The following is a 23420-nucleotide window of genomic DNA, read 5'->3' as shown; positions in this document are numbered from 1 at the left end:
GTATGTGTGTTCTTCGGTGCAATGTCAAATGGAAAGCATTGCACTTCGATGAACTTAGCGCAAATTTTCTTTTCAATTTAAACGAATCCCATGGGCGATTGCATGAGTTTCGAATAATGTATATAGACAGCCTCTCATAGGCTCGTGTCATTTGACAATTATGAATAAAAAAAACGAAAATAGAAATTCGGATCAACGAAGCAAAAATGAACGCATCGAAGACCGAATTGAGGAAGTAAATGGATTTTGAATGGCATTTTCAATCATCCGAACATGGCACATATTGTATGGTGCGTGTGTTCGGCCATAATTTGACATCGTTACCACTCGTTGCTTTATCGTAATTGAATGTTCACATAATAAAAGTGTGAGCACAATTGATTTGATTGCCTGACATATATACGTCTATACGAAAGCGTCTCTTTCTAATTCATTTTTTTCCGTTTGCTGTTTTCCGTTTGCCGATTACATAATTCGTCTTTGCTTCAACTTAATCGTATTTGAAATACCCTCTACATATCAATCATTGAAAAAAAAAACTGATTTTTAACTGATTGCGATTACCGCGATTGTTTGCCAACGGCTGGTTCCGAGCCATGCAAAAAAAAAGAAAGAAAGAAAAAAAATTCGCACACTAGAAATAGCAAAGTAAAATAACTGATGCATAAACTAAATTTCGGCATCGCGAAATAGATTTTTTCTTTCATTCATTCATTGTGTTCGCTCCTCGTCATTTTTGAAACGGTTTCTTTTTTCATTCACGATCAAAAATTAAAATAAAAGTCACTGAAAATTGTTTTTTTTTCTTTTAAATTATATAATAACCGAACAATAGAGGAATCGATCACGTATTTTATAATGCAGACGAAAAAATTATGAATTAATTTCGATTTGTTATAAAATTAGAGAAAATTGCGAGCACACCGCAAGTGAGCTAAACGGAACGAAGCGAGCGACCAACCGACCGGCCGACAGAGAGACACGCATAGCAATAGAGTGGGACAAAAGAGGAAAAACCTGCATATCATTTGGATATGGAATTATGTTAAATGGCGCGTACGTAGAAACATGCATGCTTAGCAGCGGCGAAAAAGCAGAAAAAATAGCACGCGAAACCAAAAAGAAACGAGCAGCATGTGAAATAACACAAAAGTATCTGGTTTGTGGCGATGCCGCACACAGACAGCAACTGAATGACCTTGTTGACAAAATGGTTTGCATCGAAACATGCTAAACTGCACACGCATTTGATGAACAGAGGGAGAGAGAGATGGACAGAGCAGAAAAACATCGAACCAAACACACAAAATTCGATGTTTATGTAAATTTAAGCAAAACCTTCTCCACAAAATAAAATAAAAGAAAAGATAGATTAACGAAAGAAAGAGCAACACACATATGATTATTGTACATGTAAGTTTAATGTGGCAAATTTTGGATCGAAAAAACCAATTATTGCACACGAACCATGTGAGTTGCATTCTTAGTTGCCGATATCCATGCACACGCAGTACGGGTTTTTTTTTATTCTACTTGGGAAATGTTCATGTTGTTAAGGTTGTTGTGTGTTAGACCACTTTTATATAAAACGGAGTTAAGTTGATGGTCAATGCGTTTACCATTGTTTCGCCGAAAATCACTTGCATCAACAATAAACTGGTTGAACGACAACGAACAGAAGAAAAAAAAACCGGTGAAAAGTGAACGAAAAACATTATCCAAATGTGTTCGGTAGCATTGAAACATGAAAAAAAAGCCCAGCCAACGGTATAATCTAGACCATTCGCTCATGTGCATTGTCTTATTGTAAGTGATCGGTGGTCAATGAGTTCAGACATCATTTTTGTGTTTCGACAAAAGAAAGAGCAGAGTAAATACAATTAATCTTGAAATTTTGTGAAGTTTTATGTGTGTTATTTCTTTTGTTGCTGTTCGTCTTTAAAAATGTTTTCTGAAGAATCCGGTGAGTCAATACATTGCTTGATCATGTGCTGAATTTGAATAATTTGGACGTAATTCATTGCAAACTTTGTCTGTGAGCGTAAAGAAATGAAACCAAAACAAAACGGGAGAGATAACATGCGAAAAATCAGTGTACTATTGTTACATTCGTCGTTTGGTTGCATTTAATTTAAGTACTTTCGATTTTTTTTTTGCCAAAATTGCTGGAACAAAACGGGGTTTTGCACGACTTGTCAACAATACATTTGTGTCTCTTAACGACGACGACAAAAATGATAAAGAGAAGAAAAAAACGCAGACAATTTTAAATTCCGAATTCAAGAGAATACTCAAAAACATTACTGACAAAAAATAAAATAGGAAACCAAACAGCAAGAAGAGACGAAATTTCTCACGAAATTGACCGTGTTCACGAAATGGAAAAATAAAAAGTTTGCGATATTTATTACAATTATTGTCATTATCCTAAAGTCAACGACAGAAAGAAACAGAAGAAATAAATAAAAAAGATTGGACACGTAATTTATAGCGCTAAAGCCCTTCACACTGAACACAACATAAAAAATATATAAAACAACAAAAGATGAAACACGATAGCAAACATGATAAATTGTGAAAGGCCAAATCACCGTTAAATGTTCATTATTATTTCTTTTAGTAAATTCAAAAATCGTCAAATTTTAATTGTAGTGTGAACGGACCAATTTTTTTTTTTCATTCTGCCACATCAAAACAATTGCGTGTATGTATGCGCTACGAAACATTTGTGAGATGGCTGACTGACAATTATAGCGTTGTAGCAAAATTTTGATAGCCATATCACACACTCGATTGCATTTTGATACAATAAAAAAATGGAATGAATGAAAAAAAAAGAAGAAAAAGAATCGAACTTTTGCGCCCAATTTTAAGCCGTATTCAAACCACAATCAAAAATTATTGGGTTTTTTTGCTGTCGTTGTTGTTGTGGCATTGAAATGAAACAGGATTGAATGTTGAAATGGTGCTCTATACAAAATCAATGGCTGGATATTTCGAACGTCATTCAAGATACTAAAATTTGTATATTGAACTCGACTCCAGCTAAATTTAGCCTTTGTTTTCATCGATTCAATTTTTCTTGGCCTTTGATTGGTTCCGTTTCTGTGGTTTTCCCACATGAGAAAGAAGAGAAGATGAAAGAAAAAGAAATGGGAGGAAAGAAAAGCCGAAAAGACGTAAATATCGAATCCAGCATCTGAGTGTATAGAAATCAAGAGGTACATGGTCAATATTAACCCGAGCTCATTCTGACTGCACATATATGCCGTACACAATGTGTACTACACATTCAACAGTTAAACAGATGAGAAAAAAATAAACTTAAAGGAGGCATTTGGCTATTGCCCACAGCAATATTAAATCGTTTCTATTAAGTCAACAGCAGCAGTAACGGACGATGCAGCCCAAATGATTTTCAAACAAAACTGCACTTACAATTACATTTACAGGAGCGCGCGGCTTTATGCCAAATATCCGGCGCACATGTATTGAGTGCATTTGTAATAGTTTTGCAGTTAACGTAAACAAAGCGAACGATCAATAGAAACGGCGAACGCAAAACAACAGTCAATAACATCTATCTCAGTGTGTGCGGAAAATAAGTAGGGCAAGAGAAAGCAATTGAGTTTTTTTTTATCATTGTTGTGTTGTGTGTGCGCGTGTCGTTGGTTGCTTTTTTTCGTTCATTCGTTTGATGTTGTTGCTTGTCATGGCTCTCTTACGTATTACGTTCTCTGTAAATGACTGAGCGTTTGCCATATGCGTTTTTGTGATGATGTGCTCCATATCGGAGACTCTATGGTTCGGACCGATGTTCAACCACATTTGAACGACGACGACAATGACAACGACAACGGCAATGGCAACACGACACATCAGCTCTTCTAGCACAAATGCACACCGCGATACTTATGACACACACTCAGAATGGCATTCAATTAAAATCTCCCGATATCGCGCTCAATGACTTCTCGCTCTCTCTCTCTCTCTCTCGCTTGCATTCAGCTATAAGTCTCTGTCCAATACAATGAACTGCGCGAATTCACTTTTATTCACAATCGACCACGTACACTTCAAATGCGATTCAAGTACACACAAACACGATATTCTTGTGGATTCATCTATGGCTTTTGTAGTGAAAAAAAAGAGACATTGAATTGCAATTTTCAATGAATTGGACTGTGTGTGAGCGTTTTATTTTGTTGCTATTTTTTTTTTTTTTTTTTTTTGGAGAAATGCTCAGCATTTCTATTGGCGCCGTTAATCGCAATTGTGCGATAGAAACAACGTTTTCAAATGCAGATTGGTGCATACACAGACAACGCAGTGCTGCATTGAGTGAGTCAGTTCCATGAACCCGAGCCGAACGACACAATCTACTCTAATGTATCTGGCCGACGTTGCAGTTTTTGTTTTTATATAACTTTCTCATTATGCATTTGTTCACCGTTTTTGGATTCACAAAAGAACACTCTATGTATTATATAAATGCATATAAAATTATATAAATGCAACAACACTCCAGAGCTCAATAAACTTTTACTTGTTTCTCTCTTTCACTTTCGTTTGGTGTCACCAATGAATTAATCGTAATGATTAGATTTTAGTGATGATTTTTTTTTTCTCTTCAAACTTTGTATTTATGTATATCTGGCCCATTAGCATTTCTTGATTTTTATCCAGTATCTCATAACATTTTTTATCCAGTATCCCATAGTAGATTTGAGTATTTCAAAGTATTTTTATTTACCCATTAGAATATTTGCATTGAAATTGTTGTTCACAATCGATTTGAGTATGTTCAAAAGAGAAATGCTAGCACACTTTTCTAAGCTCAATCAATTAGCATCGATTATGGCTTTCATATTCAATGCTTCGAATCATGAATTGGCAATGTGTTGGGTTCGTGTGAAACACGTGAATTACGGCTTTAATAGAAAAATTCGACTTTTTTTCTATTTCTTAGCAGAGCTTCATCACATCGGCCCATAACTTGTCCCATCTCTCATACTCTCGATATCCATAAATCTTATACTGGCGACCGCGTACACACGCAAAACGATCGAATGTTCACTATAAATGCCGTTTCTTCTTCTTCTTTTGCTGCTGCTGCGTCTCAGCTTATTTTGTACTTTTGTATCATAGTGTACGGCACATGTCCGAAATGTGTGTGCCCATGCGCGCAAGGAAGTTGTATATGATGTGTGGCGATGTGAATTGACAACCACAGAGCGATGGCACAAAAAAAACGAGAGCAAGAGTGAGACAGAGAGTGAGTGAGCGAAAGAGAGGCTTCAATTATTTCGATTTATTTGTATAAACCATACATGCGCCCGTTTTACACATAGCAAACAACGTGAAGCAGCGAGCAACAGAAACAAAAACAGCAACAGCAGCAACAGCAGCAACAACAACAACAACAACACCAACCACCAACATAATGAGCGAATGGCAGTGTACGCTAGACTGTGTGTACGATCCATGTATTGAATTGTGCTTTCTGTATGGTCGAAGCGATCTCCCACTTTCGGTCTCACCGTAGATTTTGGTTTTTCTTTCGAAATTTTTAGCGCGCCGATGTGGTCATATGGTAGCGTAAACTCTTTTCATAATTTAGTTTGGCTGTATCTACCTCTAAATTAACAAGTGTTTTTTTCCTTCATTCCCTATTCAAAACTTTTTTTCACAATTTTTTTTTTCCTTCTGAAATTTAAACGAAAAATTTGTTTGATTTTTTTTTTGTTTGACAATTTTTTTGTTTGGCTTCGATTTTGATTCGATAGACTAACTCAAAGGAATACCACTTTTCAAAAGTAAGTTGTGTTTTGCTAATTGTATCGCGCATGTTTAATTCGTGCAATTATTATCGATAATATTTTATTTTTGGCCGCCACATCGTGATCAAATCGATCGTTCGATAGAGCAAAACTGATGGTTTTCTCGTTCGTTTTCATAGAATATTCCAATGGAAGTGCATCGATGCAATTCCATTTGACATGTTTTAACCGAGATTCAGATGTGTTCATTGAAAAATCACACAATTTCGTGAACTACTCATGCATTGGTGCAGTGTTAAGTGTCACAAAAACATGCACATAGTAAATATTGTTGTGAAGTGGCACGAATTCGGTTTAATTCGTACTATTTTCTTTTTGTTCACTCCAACATTCTGAGCAACGGAGATGCAAAAAATGCAACAACTACAACGAAAGAAGAAGTAAAAAAAACAACACAGAAAATGTTCTATTCAAAACCAAATGCACAATGAAGCATATATATTTGGTACGCAGTTCTAACGATAATATAAATATTCGCACATTGCGTGTGTTCGTATATATGGCATCGGAATTATGCACTGGATTTCTCTAGTCGGCAATGACAATGTAGTTGTGTGGGCTGAGTGTGCGAGAGAGTCAATGGTTTGTTACAAATGACCGCAAAAGCGCAAAAATTACGATATTTGTTTGCTGTTGCCGTGTTTAGTGCGATCCGCCTGGCTGAAATGTGGTGCTATTTTCGGTGCTGCTCAAAATCATGCTCTTCGGATATCCCAATCGATTCATCAATATTTACATATTCATTATGTAGTTTTGAGGGGAAAAAATCCCCGGTCAGTCGATTCAATCGGATCAAATCAAGTTTGTCATACCATTTCGTTTATTTCCGTCTTCTTCTGGTTATGCGAATTAGTTTTTTTTCTTCTTCGGTTGTTATTCTCTTTGTTTTTTTTTTCTTCGGTTGTGTCAGTTTTTTTTTCTCTTTCGTTGGCCGGATTTAACGAGAGAGAGAGAGAGAGACTTAGTACTGTTACACAATACAATATAAAGTTGTAAAATGTTCACAACTCTTAAAGGTCATGAAATATGAGTGTTACCATTCGAATCAAGCGAGAGAGACAGTGTTTGTATACAAAGACATGGACAGAAAATATGAAAAAGACGATGAATGGCTTTCGATTTCATAATCGAGTTTCGACGCTGCGCTGTAGCAATATAATCGTTGAATTGCCAAAGAATCACTCGTCCCCCCCCCCCCCCCCATTCGATTGTCGGCATGATGAAGTTGAATTGAAATCGAAAGTTCTCCAGAGCCCAACTTCCAATTCCACCAGAAAGACAGAGACAGACAGACAGAGAGAGAGAGAGAGAGAGAGAGAGAGAGAGAGAGAGAGAGAGAGAGAAAGCAAAAACATGGAGCGAACCGTTGATTTCGCAAGAGTCGAAGTAAAACAAGTCAAAAAAAACGTTTCCAATGGTTACGGCTTTCGTCATTTAAGTGATTGTGGTTCTGGACAGAATGGTCGAAATTGTTGAATTTCGAGTTACGACACCCGACAGAGAAAGAGATAAAAGAAGAAACAACCAAAACATCATTACGAAACTAAACTATAAGTGATTTTTATTTTCGTTCAGGGGATTTTGCTATTTGCTAAGAAGCAATGACGTCTTCCTGGTTCGGGTGATGGGCCTTTAATAAGAATCAAATTAATTACGTGTTTTGATTACGGAACAATACGTTATTGGCAGAAAAAAAACACAGAGGAACCTTGCAACAAGTCCAGCTGTAAACATTCTCAAAAGGACACATACGCAATAACCATATGACGATCAACAATGTCGCACGCAGTATGCGAATCGACATTCGACAATCACATTGGTGCAGAATATATTTTACGCATTCCTAGAACGTGTGTTCAAATTATGAACAACGACATGACATATCATCAACGACCTAGAAATATGCCCCAACAAGATTCACTTGAAGCTGACAAACGGGGTGACGACGGATTTTGTCATAGCAAAATGTGCCGGTAAAAGTTTTCCGTTTACGTGAACAGAATACTCTTTTTTTCGGTGAAACCGGCAATGAAACCAGATTATCAAATTCGATAGCAGTTACTTCAATTAGTTTGCCGCATTGTTTCTTTCGGGCTGCTTTTTTCGTCTCTCTTATTGTTGGTGCGGCTGCTTTTGCCGTTTGTATAGGCAAAATTTGTAATCAAATTTGATTTTATTACTTACTCTTCGTACGTTCCGTGAATAATAATAATAGTAATATGTCTGTTTGATTTGCGAAATTACTTTCGTGCGTTCGATTTGAAGGGAAATCGGAATTGCGTTCCGTCATTGTGAATTGCAAGCAAAAGCAGAAAACGAGAGGCCAAGTTTGAAACCCAACTGAAGCGAGGAGAAAGAGAGACGGTAGTTGTGGTTTTTTCGACCATAATTTTATGGCGGCCAATTAAAAAAAAACATTTCAGTTCAATTGCAAGGAGTCTCGAACGGAACATGATGCACAAGAAAATTGCATACGTTCCATTTCCCCCTTCACATTTCCGCATTTCTTCCCAGAACCAAGCATGACTTTACTTCGATTGCGACTAATTTGACTGCTCTCTGTTCACTGCATTTTGATGAGAAACGATTTTTTTTTTAACAATAACAATCAATAAGCAAATGCAGTTTGTTATTGTCGCACTGTTGCTACTGCAATGACAATGATAATGATGTAATTTTGATGGGCCAACGTACGTCAATGAGAATGTACACAGAAAACGAGAAAGTTTCGTTTTATTTCTCTTGTTCAAGTGCTACTTACTAGAGACGTTTGTTTTGACGCTGCTTCTTTCTCTCTCTTTTTCCACACAATCGCTGAATAATGCACAATTCCTAATGTGGTTTCGATTGTTCAACTCTTGCGCCTGCTTGTTTTTTTTTCTTCTTTGAACGGTTGTCAAGCAACGAACCCATGTTCATCAATTACATTGTATTATTTCATTTGATTTGTCTTTATTTCGATGATTCTATTCGTTAGCGCCTCTGTGGCAAGTTGCCATTGGCAACTCACATCTTAAGTACCAAACTGTTCAACCCGATGATGATGTGTCCAAAGAGATGTACCAATTGAGAGAGAGAGAGAGAGAGATAGAGAGTGTCAATGTGAATTACATCAACAATGTGAATAATGTGTGCGTAATTAAATGTGAGGCTATTTTCAAAACTAAAATTCGCCGGTTACGGAAACTAAATCCGTGCTTAAGATATTACAACACTTACGTGCACAACCATTTTTCCATTTTGTTCGATGGCAAAGAGAGAAGAGGTAGAAAAAACAAGCAGCAGCCCACTAAATAATGCGTTGATTGCATTACGTTGCTGCTGCTGCTGCTGCTGCTGCTTGAAAATGCCGATTCGATGAACGATATTATATAATTTTGGATGTTTTTTTTCTTTTTCGCTATATATTTTTTTCGATTTCATTATGCAGACACCAAGGTATAATCACGCTTACGCTTTATTGGACATTAACGAAAGCATTAAAAAGCGACACGAAAATAATAGCGCAGATCTTGATGTTGTTTTTACATGTATCTAGTGGAGACCAAAAGACAGCGCCGAATGTGTGATGTGACTATCAATGGTAACGGGCCACAGCGTGTCTGCAACCGTACGGCAATCAATTTTTCCCGAACTTACATTAATTTTATTTCGACACATTTGCTCGCGCGCGTTCGCTCTGACACACACACACACACACACATACACGCGCGCGCGCACAGAATTTTAAGCCTATGTCTGGTGAACGATTTCACTTTTCGGCCGGCCATATTATGATGCGATCGATTGCGCTGTTCCGTGACGTAGCCCGTTCCGATTTAATTTTTGTTTCTCGTATGCACACCACAACTATTGAATTTAAATGCCCACAAATATTACGACATAATTGAAATTTCAATCGAAGTTGGTCAGAACACCGCATCAAATATTCTCCATTTTTATTGGAATAGAGTGTTCACGTAGATAAAGGTAAAAGGTAATTAACTATATGGAAACGATTTCATCTCGGGCACATATAGCGTGTTGTTGTATCGTGTTGTTTTGTCGCAACAGTGAAACGATATATCGATCTGATGGGAACTGTTATGGTGTATTGCGATGCAACGGTGCAATGTACTTTGAATACATTTTTTCTTCTTCTATGCATATGTTGAAATGAGAAATCCAGTTAGATCGGGCTTGGGCAATATACAGAGCGAATTGCTTCAATCGATTTTATCAATGGTACGATTTCGGTGTTTTTTTTTTCACTTCCAATGTGTCGATTTTCTTTTCTCGCTCCATCGATAGAAAATGTCATTGATCGTGTATGAATCATGAAAAATTGTTTATCAATTCAAAGCGATAAGTTTGTAGTGCGACTTATTTGCACGCGGTAAATACTCATCATCGATAGCTGAGGCGATTCATCGTGCCACTATCACACAATTCATGGGCATATTTACCTTTTTGCACAAAGGCAAACAAAGTAGAATTTTATTATATTTTAAGCTTTGATCATGCACAATTTTTCATGGTTTTTTTTTGTCTTTCTTCTTTAATTGAATAGAATAAAAAAGCCAATCGTAAACATTTGATCAATCAATCAGCCATTAAAGTTGCAAATAGGCTCTGTTTTTCTCGTTGCTCTCCGTTGAATTGACGATGTAAACACACTTGACCCAGTCTATAAATGGCGCCTGCAATCGCTATGTCGTTATGATTCAAGAGTTCAAAAATAGCATTCTAAATCTAGAAAGTTCACTATACAATTTTATTCGATGGTTTACGACATTTACACACAAAAACAATACGGTTTATGTGTAATGAGTAACTGCAGAAAAAAAAATCTCTTAAATTTAATGTGTTCATTGTGAATTCATTGACTCCGTTCGGCTACGTGATACCCGAAAACCTAGTAATAAACATTTAAAAAAAGTAATGCGCTGACCGAAATCATTTAAAAGCCGAAAAAAAGAGCGACAACAATCAAGTTTACGAAACGTCACATGGCGAATGTTTGCATTTGAGATCGTTCAACAAAGCAGTTCATTCACAAGTGCTCAATTTGTGGTTTATAAGCATTGGTGATCCAAGGTCAAAAATTTATCACAATGTTTTTTTTTTCTTCGTTTTGGCATTATGTGAACGTTTGTGACTTTGTCTGTCTGTGTGTATGTGTGCTCGAGTGAATGCGTGCTGTTTTCATGATTCATATGTAATAGCAAACCGCTGGACCGATTAATCTCACTAAATATTTGAATTTCAAATTCGAAAAAATTGGGAAATTCCGTTGCATTCAGTCAGCATTCATTTTTATATTTTTTTTTTTATTCGGCGATCTCTGTTGACCCAAATTTGTGTGTTTTTTGTGTGTCGCATGGAGAATGGATGCATTTTAATGTTGAGTTCATCCATAAAATAAAAAATCAAATTGGATAATATAGATATAGATTGGGTCATGAAGAGAAATGGACAATGTCAATTCACAGTGTTCATGATTTTGCGGCGTTTTTGGTTTTACCCGTGTGGTGGTAATTATGTAAGCTAATGAATTTTGCGATTCATTTCCGTTGATCCATACAAAGTGCAGGCCTTCCATTTACAATGCATTCAAGTGTGTGTGTGTGTGTGTGTGTGTGTGTGTGTGTGTGTGCATGTGCATACGAAACCGAAATAGCTGTAAAGTAATTGGCAATAACATATCGGATGTGCTAAAATTATCAATGCGAAAATGTGAAAAGAAGCAAAATGCTTTACACGGATTTGGATTGTTTGCATAAAATTTAATAAATTTAGCACATACATCAATCGCAACCATCACACGAAAGAGCCAACACAAGCACATGTAAGCAAGCACACTCATAACGAATGGAAGCTATTACAATCAATCGATCGTTTGATCGACGGATGTGCACACACTCATGCATGCTATACGTAACATATTTTTCTTTTTTAAATATTTATATCAGTATGTTTCGATATTACGTGTGCTTTTTGAAAAAAATACGTCCATTTTGAGCTTGCATTGCCACCGCGCCAAGCAGACCAACAAGAAATATGGATAATTGAATGATTGAATCGTTGGAATAGCAGCAACTTCAAGACTAAATTGCAATGCATTCACTCTTCGTTGCGTGGATAGATCGAGGGGTAAATCACTTAAAAATAATAGAGAAGTAATTTTTCCCGAAAACAGTAATTTAGGTACAAAAAGTAATTGAGGTAGATGTCATTGAGACATCTTGGACATAGTTTGGTTATGTCTGTTCGCCATAAACCACATACCCGAAGTATTCTTGGATAAATAAATAATGATATAAAATGAAAATGGAAAAATATAGTTTAGTGTGGGCTCGATTGCGTTTTTTTCCAAATGCGGCATCTTCTGGTATTTCAAAACCAATGTTTGACAACGTCAAACTTTGACATAAACGTCTAATTACTTTCGTAATTTACTGAAGTAATAGCGTGCCAAAAAGTAATAGAAAAAGTAATTGGAAAGTAATTCAAAGAGTGATTTCCCCCTCGAAATAGATAGCATTTATGTGTGCGAATGAAATCGAAATGCGTATGATCGAAAAAAAGCAAAGAGTTTTTAATTGATTGAAATGAAATAATTGGCGTTGAACAGTTGGCTTTAAAATGGTGCGAGGTTTAACTAAACGATCGTTACATCAGATTCACTTATGCGAAATTTCCGATACGTACACCGTTTATCGTCACACTTGAGCAACGTGTGTCTCCGATGGCAATTTTCCATTTCACATTCTATAAATTAATCATTTGAAAGTCTTTTCTATTCGTTTTTTTTTCTCTCTCATTTAATTGCCCGTTTATATTAATTGCTTCTTCTATTTGGTATTTACAGTGTTGCAAACCGAACCAGTAATTTCCGATTTGAAAACCCCAACCAACACCGAATACGATCCATACGTTTGTTCGCTGAATTCACATTTCAAGCAAATTGCCAAAGAGGAATTGCGCGAAGATGAGAATATACGAACACAAGCTTTGGCACAATTTCGTGAATGGATTGCCAAGCACCCGCACATCAAGAGATGCCGAACGGATGCTGTTTTTCTGTTGCGCTTTTTGCGCGTAAAAAAATTCTCACTGCAACCGGCCTGCGAAATGTTGGAAAAATACTTGACCATTCGCCAATTGTATCCGCAATGGTTCCGAAATTTGGACCTCGAAGACAAAGCATTGGAAGAGATCATCGATATGGGCTATGTGGTACCGTTGCCGGAACGTGATGAACAGGGACGTCAATTGATTTTAACCTGTGCCGGACGTTTCGATCCATATCGTTTTACATCGGCTCAAATGGCACGCGCTCACTCACTCGTCACCGAAGCTCTGTTAGACGACGAAGAATCACAAGTGGCTGGCTACTCGCACATCAACGACGAAGAAGGCTTAAGCATGGGCTTGCTCAGTTTATGGTCATTGACTGATATCCGCGCTATGTTAAAATGCATTCAGGTAAATTTCATTCAAGCACATCATTCGATCGGTAAGGATTGGTGATGATGATTGGTAACCGGTTTTTGTCCCGTTTTCAGAATTCAACCCCAATGCGTTTGAAAGAGTCATACTTTCTCAATTTGCCAGCATACGCTAACAAAGTGATGGAATTTGCAATGGGTGTGCTCAATGAAAAGTTGAAAAAACGTGTCATCGTAAGTATCATAGAATTTAAACTCAGCCAAATACTTATGTGACGATCCATCTCAATTGAATGCTTCCCCCTTTCTCTTCCGGAACAAACAGTTCAGCAAAAATCTCGAGGAATTGAAAACGAAAGTAAATCCAGCATTGTTGCCAAAAGAATACGGTGGCACCATTCCACTCAATGACATGATTGACGCATTCAAAGCACGCGTTCGGAAAAACCGTGAAGCACTCCTTGCTTTGGATGACATGTACATTGAAATCACCAAGGAATCCACCAATTTCGCTGGCAACGATGATGCAGACATCGATGCGGGTATGGTCGGTAGTTTTAGAAAATTAGAGGTAGATTAGAAACAGTAAACAACTGATTACAAATAACAAAAGAACACACAATCAAACGGCAAATTCTCTTTATGCCCTGGTTGCTTGGGATATTTTATCTTGAACACACATTCACACATTTCAAATTGACATTGTAGATCTCCCTCTCTTGATTTTCGTACTTCACTTCTTCCAACTAACAATTTGTTTGTATTTTTCTTTCGTTTTTGAGCTTTATCACTTTTGGATTTTACTATTTTCTCTTTCGGTTACGATTCGATATTCAATAATCAATAAGAAGTAGTTTTTGGTTGTAATTTGAAGCACATGAAGCCACAGCACAAGCAATATCCATCCAAAAATTTTCAATTAATCTGAATTGTTGGCATGTAAAATATCTAATAACTGCATCGCCTTTTGCACTTGGATGATAGACGTGGAATGGCATCAAGGATGCTTCTCGTTTCATCATTTGCTGTAGAATGAATTTTATGAATTGCTTTCAACATATAATCTCGTTTGATAATTGCATTTGGATTGGCCGAAAATTCTTGAATATGTAAACAATAATTTAATTCCGATTATTTAAGCCCCGCTTATTTTCTTATCCCGACTTCCAAACTAACATTTCCAAACAAAAACAACATTTACGACAACTAACATTCAATGCAATGGTATATTTGCCTTCCATTCTTCTTTATCTATTTGTAGTAGTTTAACGACAATGTTTTTTTTTCGTCTTTTATAAGTAGCCAGTAAGCACAATTTTAATTTGTATTTGATAAACAAAATGTAACGATAATTTGTTTTTGCATTAGAATTTTTTTTATTGCACATTCATTAAGGCAACTAAAAAATGAGCACAGAAAAAAATGAATATGTTTTAATAATTTAATATTAAAAATAGTTGCACAAAATTTGCAAATAATTATGTAAACACAAAACGAAATTCCAATTCTATTGCTAAATATAAATGTGAGCCCGTCGGTGGATAAAGTTACCATATCTGTGATCCTTTTCAAAAGGGATTTTTTTTTAAACATTAACAAGTAATGCAATTTCTTTTTAACGTTTTAGGGAATCTAATATTCGTTTCATTCATGCTTTTAAGTTTTAAGACAACTTTTTCGTTCTGTTTTGGGAAAATTTACAAGAATAAGAAAACACATTACAACTTTTGTGCTTGTTTGTGTTTCAAAGTTTGTTAGTTTTTTTCAAAGCCACCAATAGGTTTGGTAAATTCAAAAAGTTTACTTTTTTCTGTGACTAAAAAAATGAAATTAAAAAATAAAATAGAAACATGTATTTCGCATTTCTGGCTTAAAATAAAATTTATCAATTTTTGCCGTCCGATTTCTGTGTTTTATTCATTACTCTGCCTCTTGGAAGAAAAGACAGTTTGTATGAAAAAATTGAAAGTAGTATTGCATATAAAAAATGCAACACGTCACGAATGGCGCATTTGTGCTAGCATTTGTGTCTTTTCCAAAAGTAAGTAAATACGCACTGAAGACGAGAAGTGTGCATTTAAATCGTATTTGATTATCGTAAAAAAAAACAAGTAACCCCAATTCGATTCGAACATGTTTTTCTCTAGCAGGCTTTTGTTATGCGCTAAATCCATTACGCTGAATAAATTCATGCGATAGATTTATGCGATAAATGTGATGCGCTCGCTTTGCGGTGAACGAGTTCTGTTGCTCTTCATTACCGCTTAGCGATGCGTTCACTGCAAAGCATGAACGTTCATGCGTGAACAACTGAAGAGCAACAGACTTCGTTCCCCGCAAAGCGAACGCATCACATTTATCGCATAAATCTATCGCATGAATTTATTCAGCGTGATGGATTTAGCGCATAACAAAGCCTGTTCTCTAGTGTGCTAAAAGTTGTCAAATAACTATAGGATACTCTTAACTTTGCGATGAATCAAAAAAAAACTGTCCAATTTAAATATTCATCAATAACTGGTTTGTCAACATTTCGGTATTTTGTTCATACTTTGTGGACCTCAAAAACATGAATTTCTTCAAAAAAAAAAATCAAAATAAGTTGTCAGTCAATTGCGCCGAAATCGTAAGAAATATTCAAGAAATTACGTTTGTGATTTTGGCTCTGTGAATGTCACGTTGTTTCTGAAATTTAATTCAAAAAAACAGTTTTTTTTTCGTTCTGCTGAAATAGCACGAAAAATCTGTCTTTGTTCAATCCAAAGCACACCAGCCCATCTTATCACACATGACAAGCTTAAGTCGGAATAGATGAAAATGTGGTTTTTGATGATGTCATTACGATGCATACTATTTCGACAATCAATTGTAATTTTTCTTATATTGACATCGATTTTGAGTGAGTTGAGAAGAAATAAAAAAAGAAAATAAATCCAGAAATTTCGAACACTTTTTCAAAGCTTATTTTAAAAACCAAATTTGTGTATCATTAATAACAACGTATTTTTTCTTTGCTTTAAAACGGTGTGTTCCTGGAACCGCTAAATGTGTGATGATACGTACGCTAGAGGCGCTGCAATCAGTTTGACTGTCTCGTAGAAGTGTATGGGATCGAATTGAAGTTGTGACAGTTTGACAGTTGGCTCTCACGCATTAATCCGTCCCAAATCACGTAAATACAATTCAGTATATAAATGCGCTGTCGTTTACAGTGTTTTTGTATTCTTAACAAATCGCCGTCGTGTATTCATAAGACAACAAGACGGGAAAGAAAGTGAGTTTTTTTTTGGAGGACAAAAACAAAAACAACTACGATTATTGTGGATGCGATATATAAAGTTGTTTTTGTTGTGTTGATTTGTGTATCGTTAAAATCGTGATAATTACCTGGAATCGGACGTGAGAGCACAAAAATTGATTAAGTGCATCGTTTTCGAGTCGAAAACATAGACACAGACAACACACACAATGCCGTTGAAAAAGAAAAAATATAATGCTCGCTTTCCGGCTGTAAGTGACACGAAAATCCATTTTATTTTATCATGCAAAAAAAAAATTCTATACGATAACATCGAGTTGGTGTAATGTTTAGTTGGCTTAATGTTCCATAAATCAATTAAATTGCTGGTCAGTGGTGTAGTTCATAAAACAGTAAAATAAAAACACACCACAGTCCATTCGATTGGTCAATTTTCAGTACGCATAAAATATGCATAGTAACACGTAGGTTGTAGTTAGGTGATAAACAAATGTATTGATTGAATGTTGTTTATTTGTTTGGTCGGTCGGTTGAGTTGCTTGAGTCGTGCAGCACTTGAGCGCTAAGTCGAAATGAATTTGTTTGATGTGAATTTAATTGCCGATTGTCATACTTAAATTCTCGTATTTATTTCACAGGGCCGAATCAAAAAGATCATGCAGAGTGACGAGGAAGTGGGAAAAGTAGCGCAAGCCGTACCAATCATAATCTATATCCTTTTTCAAAAAATTAACAGAAAAACAACAACAACAACATTGCAAGTCATATCTATAAATGTACCATAACACAAGCGATGCGTCTGTACGTTGCGCGATGTCATCACAAACGAACAAAAAAAATGAACAATCAAAATGATTCTGTAGAATTTTCGTGTGGAAGTGGCTAGTACTATAGATTTGAGGTTAGGTCACACGCTCTTTTATATTGCAGTTAAATAGTGGTAGTCTATGCGTACACACAATTATTAGGTCATATCAGTACATTGTTTTTTTTTTCAAATTCGAATGACATTACCATTTCGATGGTTTTGTTGGAATTTATCGCCGCGAATTGAAATGGAATTTGTATATGTAGCTCCAATGATTGTTTATTTGTTTACTAGCCACTACCAACAATGCCAACGAATGAAATATTTCAATTGTTTATAAACGTCACACATGCGTTTATTCAATTGAAATGCTTCAATGGATCTCGTTTTCTTTCATTTCATATCTCTAAATCTGTTTCTCTTCCCAATCAAAATTTACAAACTGAAATTCTTCCTTAACCGAATAAATACCTCGAACTCTAGAGCTGTTCGTCGAATCAATGTTGACCAAAACACTGCGAATCACAAACGCACGGAATGCAAAAACATTGTCACCGTCGCACATGAAGCAATGCATTATGTCGGAGAGTCGTTTCGATTTTCTGCGTGAATTGGTGAAAAATATCCCGGACATTAATGTGGCTGAGGAGCAACAATGCGATAATTACCCGGAACGACGCGAATCAAGCGAAGATGGAATGTTATCGATTGACACACCGATCAATGGTATCGTGAGCAATCCGAATGGATCGATGCGTGAATCGAATGCGGTGGCGGCGACCAGCAGTAGCAGCACTTCACATTGGAAATATACCAAACAGCATTCAATGGATTCCATTGCAACGAAACACCAAAATAACTACTCAATTACAAGCAACAACGATAATAACTCACCGATAAATTATTCAATTAAAATTAAAGTGGACGATAAACCGACGCCGGCCAAACTACTGCGAATGGAATCAACACCAGCCTCATTTGGTTCGAATAATAATTTAGCATTATCGCCGATCGTCACACCAAAATACTTGCCAATCACAACCACAACCAAATTGTCCGATAAGAATGATAGTAAGCAACAGCCCATTCTACATTTTGATTTTACGAAAATTCCATTATTGCCATCATCAGCTGCAAGCACATCGCAAACGGCCACCTCATCAAATCATAGTCATTCTGTAAGCAATATACTGAAACTAAACGAAAAGTCATCGCCGTCAATTGCGGACGCGACCAAAAATGAGGTAAAACCACTGTCACACAGATGCATACAATTGTGAAACTGGATTTTAATGATTTTATTCGCATTTTTAGCTTCAATCTCAGCTAGGAAAGTCGACACTGCGCTCAACCAGCAAGTCACTTCTGGCCAAACAAATGTCACATCCATCTGCTTCGTCCACCGTAACATCAAATTCATCAGCACCACAAAACAGTACCGCTTCCAGCACCCAATCCAGTTCGCAATCATCCATCACATTTTACCACGCACCATCGTTGTCGACAGTTGGCTCATCATCATCCACACTTGAAATGGACGAGGACTACGACAACATTTAAGTGATCGAATTAATACTAGCAAAGCAAAACGAATTTTTGAATAACGTGACTTTGTTCGGACACGAGCTAGAGCTGTGTCTTCGACTCTTTTTTTTTCAAAATGGATTGTTTTCTCTTCTTTTGTTGTTTCATTCGAATCATAAAAATATCTATTTTTGTACAAGTTTAGTTCAGTTCGAAAATGAAACGAAAAGAAACGGAGAGTGATTGAGATATGAAGCAATTTGTAGGAATTGTGTAAGTTAAGTATAGTTAATTTAACTAAATAATATTTTTCATTCGAACATTTAGGTATTCACTCACTAAATTCATGTTCATATAAAGAAGAGGAAATGACTCCATGATCAATCATTGAAAAGAGAGAAAAATTAGTTCCAATATTATTTGCGTAAGGAATTGTTGTTAAGCTTTTTATTTATCTTTTCAAATAAACAGAAAGAAAACCATCATTTTACAAAGAAAAAAAAAATGAATCGAGCGTGAGAAGTGCACAAAAAGCGAATATTCTCTCATTTTCCCACTCCATTTTGTGGACGTTATAGTCGTGGAAACGAAACGAATTTTAATTCACACAATGAAATGAAATCATACGTATCATATTTGGTTAAACAACAAGTTGGAAAATATAAATACATTGATGAAATTACAGAAAGCGACAAATAAATGTATCTGTTTGTTTAATTTATAACAATTTCTTGATACATTCTTTAATCAGGTGGCCCCATCTATTTAAAACATAAGCATACACACAGCCAATGTTGACCACGAGTCAGTGTAGTGTGTTGGGACAAAACTTCTGACAGTTACTGCGCGTTTGTCCCATGCGTTATGGATGATTTCGCAATCGACATACAGAATTGAGGTAAACAACAGAGGAAAATTTGTTATCCACACGAAAATTATCTCGAATCACGATTCAATACGTCATCGATAGACATTATTATTATCACACCGTATTAACGGTGGAAGAGGCGTACGTGTTCCATTCAGAACAATTGTAAATAAACCGTCAGTTTGTAATCAAATTTACGACAGTAGTAAGCCCACTGCAAGCATAAAAGTGCGGCACTTATTTCAGCTACGGCACAGTATTTATCAGCAGCTACTTCGTGAAACCGCATCGGAAAGCAGAGCAAATTTTGTTTTTTTTTTCTAACTTTGAAATACTATTTATTATTAAAGTCATTCCACTCAAGAAAAACACCATGGTCCATCAATTTAATAGCCGAGATGACACGATCAGAGTGGTGAGTATCATACAGTGTATAGTTTATCTCGCGAATTCTAATCATAAAATGTGACAGCAAATTTCAATTATAAATTGTGTATTTATCGACATTGAAATTGATTTTCAGCCAAAACATCTGCAAGGCTCGCAGGACGTCCGTGTCATTTTGGCCGAATTCATCCTGAACTTTGATTTTCCACGTGATTTTTATTCCATTTTGATTACCGGCCTCCTCATCTATCTAACATTGAAATTGTTCCGGTTCTCCATTCATTTGCTCATTTCGCTGATTCGGCCCATCATTTTTGTTGCCTTGACTTTGGTGAGTAAATGGTCTTTATTCAGTGGAAAATCAATTTTAGAGCGGTGTTTTACTCGTTTCAAGTGTAGTGATCGGTTTTAAGTGACAATAATTTCAATAATGTCTTTGATTTCATTCAACTTTCACAGATCGCATTGCCATATCTTTACGAGATGAAAAGCGGTGTGGCTTCAAATCGCGTGGTATCCAATGTGTCTGCAGCCACAGAAGGTGTATTCCAGAGCATCTATGAAACATTAAATTCCATCTACATGCACACAATCCAATTCTATGCGAAGAACTTTTAATTTAATATCAAATTCCAGTATTAGTTAAAATGTCTCAAAATTTCTACCGCCATAAGTCATTGTCATAAGTGAAATCATCATCAAGATGATCATTGTAAACAAAATGTGTCGATAGTATCCAAATCTTGTCAAAAGTTACCAAATAAATGTTTTCATAAAAAAGATATTTTCATTTGATAATTATTCAAATTATGGAATTTTACATTTTTGTCAAATGGCAAAACTGAGAAGATACGACGATACAATAGTATAATATACGGTCAAAATTGAGCCATTTGTACGAAAAACATGCGAAACACAGATACGATTTTTCCTGAATCCAAATTTAAATACTCAACGGTCAATTCGTTGTATGCTAAAGAACATCAGGTATGTTATAGCGAAGAATCGTGCTTTTTGACAGATGTACTAAATTGAATATTTTCTTTGTCGCCATCTGGTTGGTGATACTAATATCTTCTCGCACGGTTCTGATGAAGATTTTATTTATTGTTTATACAATTTTATACAAAATCACTTTTTCATTCATAAACTCAATTTATTCATTTCATTCATTTTCATTATAATATTTGAGCTCATTTTTCCGGAGTTAACGAAATATTTGAAAATTTTCGTGTCGAGACGATACAACTGATCGTTGCACATTCGTATGTAATAAACGGCACGACAATTTTCAAATGGTATGATTTCGAAAGTGAATGTTATGTTACTTTTCCCAAATAAAAATTAAAAAAATAAAATATTGACTGTTTTTAAATGTTTGCTATGAATGTCATTTTCAGACTGTAAAGTTTTGACAGATACCATTGCTGACGTTAGAAGGGTGTGTTCAATGTCGGTAGGGTACGGTGGGGCAAATATCCGCACCAGACGTGTGCAAGGTCAAAAATTCTAGGGGGGGGGGGGGTAAAATGATTTTTCCCGGGGGGGGGGGTTGGGAAATCGATTTTATTAAGTTTAAAACCAGTTTCCGAAAAAAGTGAGGACTAAAAAAAAAAAAAAGGTCCTCACTTTTGAAAATCGATTCTATCTAGTGTAAAACAGTCAAAATTCCACTATGGGGGTCTACAATTTTGCCAATGGGTGTCCAAAAACAAGTGAAGACCTAATCGAAATAAGTTTGTTCTGGATATTTATAATATTTGTGGTTAAATAGAGCTACTAATGTCAAAGTTGGTAGTGGGGCAAATATCCGCACCTCATATATATAAGCGGCGCACCTCATGTATATGTCAATCGATGAGAAAAAGGTAGTGTCACTTCAGGCGTAATAACTTCACTTCTAGCGGTCCAAATTCCATGAAATTTTGACACAACATCAGCAAAGGATCGACAAATCTAACACTAAAACTTTTTCTGATGATAAGTTTATGAAAAACAATGAAAATGCGGCTGCGGATATTTGCCCCACCGGGTGCGGATATTTACCCCACCTGCGGATATTTACCCCACAAATCAGGGTAGTGCGCGGAGGGCAATATCGGACCCTAAAAGAAGTCATATCAAAAAATGCTCTTCTATAAAAGTTAGGTATTGACTCAAGCTACAATATGCAACCAAAATTTGCTAGGTTTTTTTCGATTTTCATTGCAATATTCGATTTAGAAAAAAAGTGCGGATATTTGCCCCACCGTGCCCTATTGAACAATGAAATGTACTAAACACGTGATTGTGAAATTATGAGTTGTGTGAAAAAATTCACTTTCTATCGAAAATGTGGGAATTAATGTCCACAAAGAGACGAAAGACTGATTTGCCATTTATTATTTTGTACTAGTGTTTTTTTTTTCAGATAATATTCGGCTTCTTTCAAAACAAAGTTGCAACACTTGAAATTGGTCGTGCCGTGTAAACTTGATGATGACAATTTTTTTCACTCTTATGTTCTAGGCATTTTGCATGCAAAATAACTCGACTGTCGAAATAACTGTGATTTTCTTTTCTAAATTGGGTCTATGAATGAAAAAGTGATTTTGTATAAAATTGTATGAACAATAAATAAAATCTTTATCAGAACCGTGCGAGAAGATATTAGTATCACCAACCAGATGGTGACACAGAAAACATTCAATTTAGTACATCTGTCTAAAAGCACGAAAATGCCCAAGGTTCTTTGCAATTTTTGCTGAATTTTAGGATAAAAAAATGTCGAAAAATAGGATCACACGAATGATATCAAGAAGCAAGTCAAGAAAGTGGAAAAACTCAAAGAAAGCCTGGAGAAGCAAATTTATCGACATACTGAGCTATGATTAGGCACAACTAGATATATCATCCTAGACAACTGCAATATTTTTCTTGTTGTAATTGAATCTTTGAATAAACATATTGTAAATGAAATTGTAGATAATCATTTTTTAATTATATCTGCGCAATTTTCAGGGTAAGCAAATACAGTTGCTTTGGATTGGATACAAAAGATTATAGAATTATATTGCATGAGTCTTGAGCACAAAACAGCGTATATAGACTTTAAGCATGAGCAAAAGAAAACCGAAACCATGGCCCACTCTGTAAATATTATTATCAATAAATTGAGTAGGAGATGAAGGGAGGAAAACAAACAACGGCCAACAAATTTGTTTTCTGTAACATCTTCATTTACCCGAAGTCATTTTGGTAAATCTTCCAAGATTTGAATATCCATCTTATTAAATTGGTATTAAACGAATAAGTGTCTCGAAAT

General features: G+C 35.9%; 3 protein-coding genes across 6 annotated transcripts; all 3 read left to right on the top strand.

Annotated features, from left to right (window-relative positions):
• Positions 1-1575: 1575 nt before the first annotated feature.
• On the top strand, positions 1576-15170 carry LOC129578769 (clavesin-1). 2 transcript variants are annotated; one of them, XM_055467852.1, is made up of 4 exons: positions 1576-1963; positions 12691-13307; positions 13388-13504; positions 13596-15170. In XM_055467852.1, the coding sequence occupies exons 1-4, from the start codon at positions 1945-1947 to the stop codon at positions 13848-13850; spliced, it is 1008 nt and encodes a 335-aa protein (XP_055323827.1). In that variant the 5' UTR covers positions 1576-1944; the 3' UTR covers positions 13851-15170. The 2 variants fall into 2 exon arrangements, with proteins under 2 accessions (XP_055323827.1, XP_055323828.1); XM_055467853.1 differs by lacking the exon at positions 1576-1963 and adding an exon at positions 5557-5816.
• A 1208-nt stretch (positions 15171-16378) lies between these two features.
• On the top strand, positions 16379-19561 carry LOC129578767 (myb-like protein P). 2 transcript variants are annotated; one of them, XM_055467847.1, is made up of 4 exons: positions 16379-16780; positions 17168-17240; positions 17809-18581; positions 18652-19561. In XM_055467847.1, exons 1-4 carry the CDS (start codon positions 16739-16741, stop codon positions 18895-18897), a joined length of 1134 nt encoding a protein of 377 aa, XP_055323822.1. In that variant the 5' UTR covers positions 16379-16738; the 3' UTR covers positions 18898-19561. The 2 variants fall into 2 exon arrangements, with proteins under 2 accessions (XP_055323822.1, XP_055323823.1); XM_055467848.1 differs by having other exon boundaries at positions 16491-16544.
• A 145-nt stretch (positions 19562-19706) lies between these two features.
• Positions 19707-20918, top strand: LOC129578768 (uncharacterized). 2 transcript variants are annotated; one of them, XM_055467850.1, is made up of 4 exons: positions 19720-19894; positions 20080-20144; positions 20253-20447; positions 20576-20918. In XM_055467850.1, the coding sequence occupies exons 2-4, from the start codon at positions 20103-20105 to the stop codon at positions 20732-20734; spliced, it is 396 nt and encodes a 131-aa protein (XP_055323825.1). In that variant the 5' UTR covers positions 19720-19894; positions 20080-20102; the 3' UTR covers positions 20735-20918. The 2 variants fall into 2 exon arrangements, with proteins under 2 accessions (XP_055323824.1, XP_055323825.1); XM_055467849.1 differs by having other exon boundaries at positions 19707-20144; positions 20576-20915.
• The last annotated feature ends 2502 nt before the right edge of the window (positions 20919-23420 follow it).

Source organism: Sitodiplosis mosellana, unplaced genomic scaffold, assembly GCF_009176505.1.
Source record: "Sitodiplosis mosellana isolate CC-2019 unplaced genomic scaffold, AAFC_SMos_1.0 Smas_scaffold_6226, whole genome shotgun sequence".
Classification (NCBI taxonomy): domain Eukaryota; kingdom Metazoa; phylum Arthropoda; class Insecta; order Diptera; family Cecidomyiidae; genus Sitodiplosis; species Sitodiplosis mosellana.
Note: the sequence above shows the minus strand (reverse complement) of the source record. Positions and strands in the feature narration are given on the sequence as shown.

What these genes read in the sequence shown, in the direction of transcription:
- LOC129578769 (XM_055467852.1), top strand. An exon ending in CTATGTTAAAATGCATTCAG is followed by an intron (nt 13,308 to 13,387) that starts GTAAATTTCATT and finishes TCCCGTTTTCAG; the next exon opens with AATTCAACCCCAATGCGTTT. An exon ending in AGTTGAAAAAACGTGTCATC is followed by an intron (nt 13,505 to 13,595) that starts GTAAGTATCATA and finishes CGGAACAAACAG; the next exon opens with TTCAGCAAAAATCTCGAGGA.
- LOC129578767 (XM_055467847.1), top strand. Translation starts at nt 16,739, where the DNA reads ATGCCGTTGAAAAAGAAAAAATATAATGCTCGCTTTCCGGCT. An exon ending in ATAATGCTCGCTTTCCGGCT is followed by an intron (nt 16,781 to 17,167) that starts GTAAGTGACACG and finishes TTTATTTCACAG; the next exon opens with GGCCGAATCAAAAAGATCAT. An exon ending in AGCCGTACCAATCATAATCT is followed by an intron (nt 17,241 to 17,808) that starts ATATCCTTTTTC and finishes CCGAATAAATAC; the next exon opens with CTCGAACTCTAGAGCTGTTC.
- LOC129578768 (XM_055467850.1), top strand. Translation starts at nt 20,103, where the DNA reads ATGGTCCATCAATTTAATAGCCGAGATGACACGATCAGAGTG. An exon ending in GAGATGACACGATCAGAGTG is followed by an intron (nt 20,145 to 20,252) that starts GTGAGTATCATA and finishes ATTGATTTTCAG; the next exon opens with CCAAAACATCTGCAAGGCTC. An exon ending in TTTTTGTTGCCTTGACTTTG is followed by an intron (nt 20,448 to 20,575) that starts GTGAGTAAATGG and finishes CAACTTTCACAG; the next exon opens with ATCGCATTGCCATATCTTTA.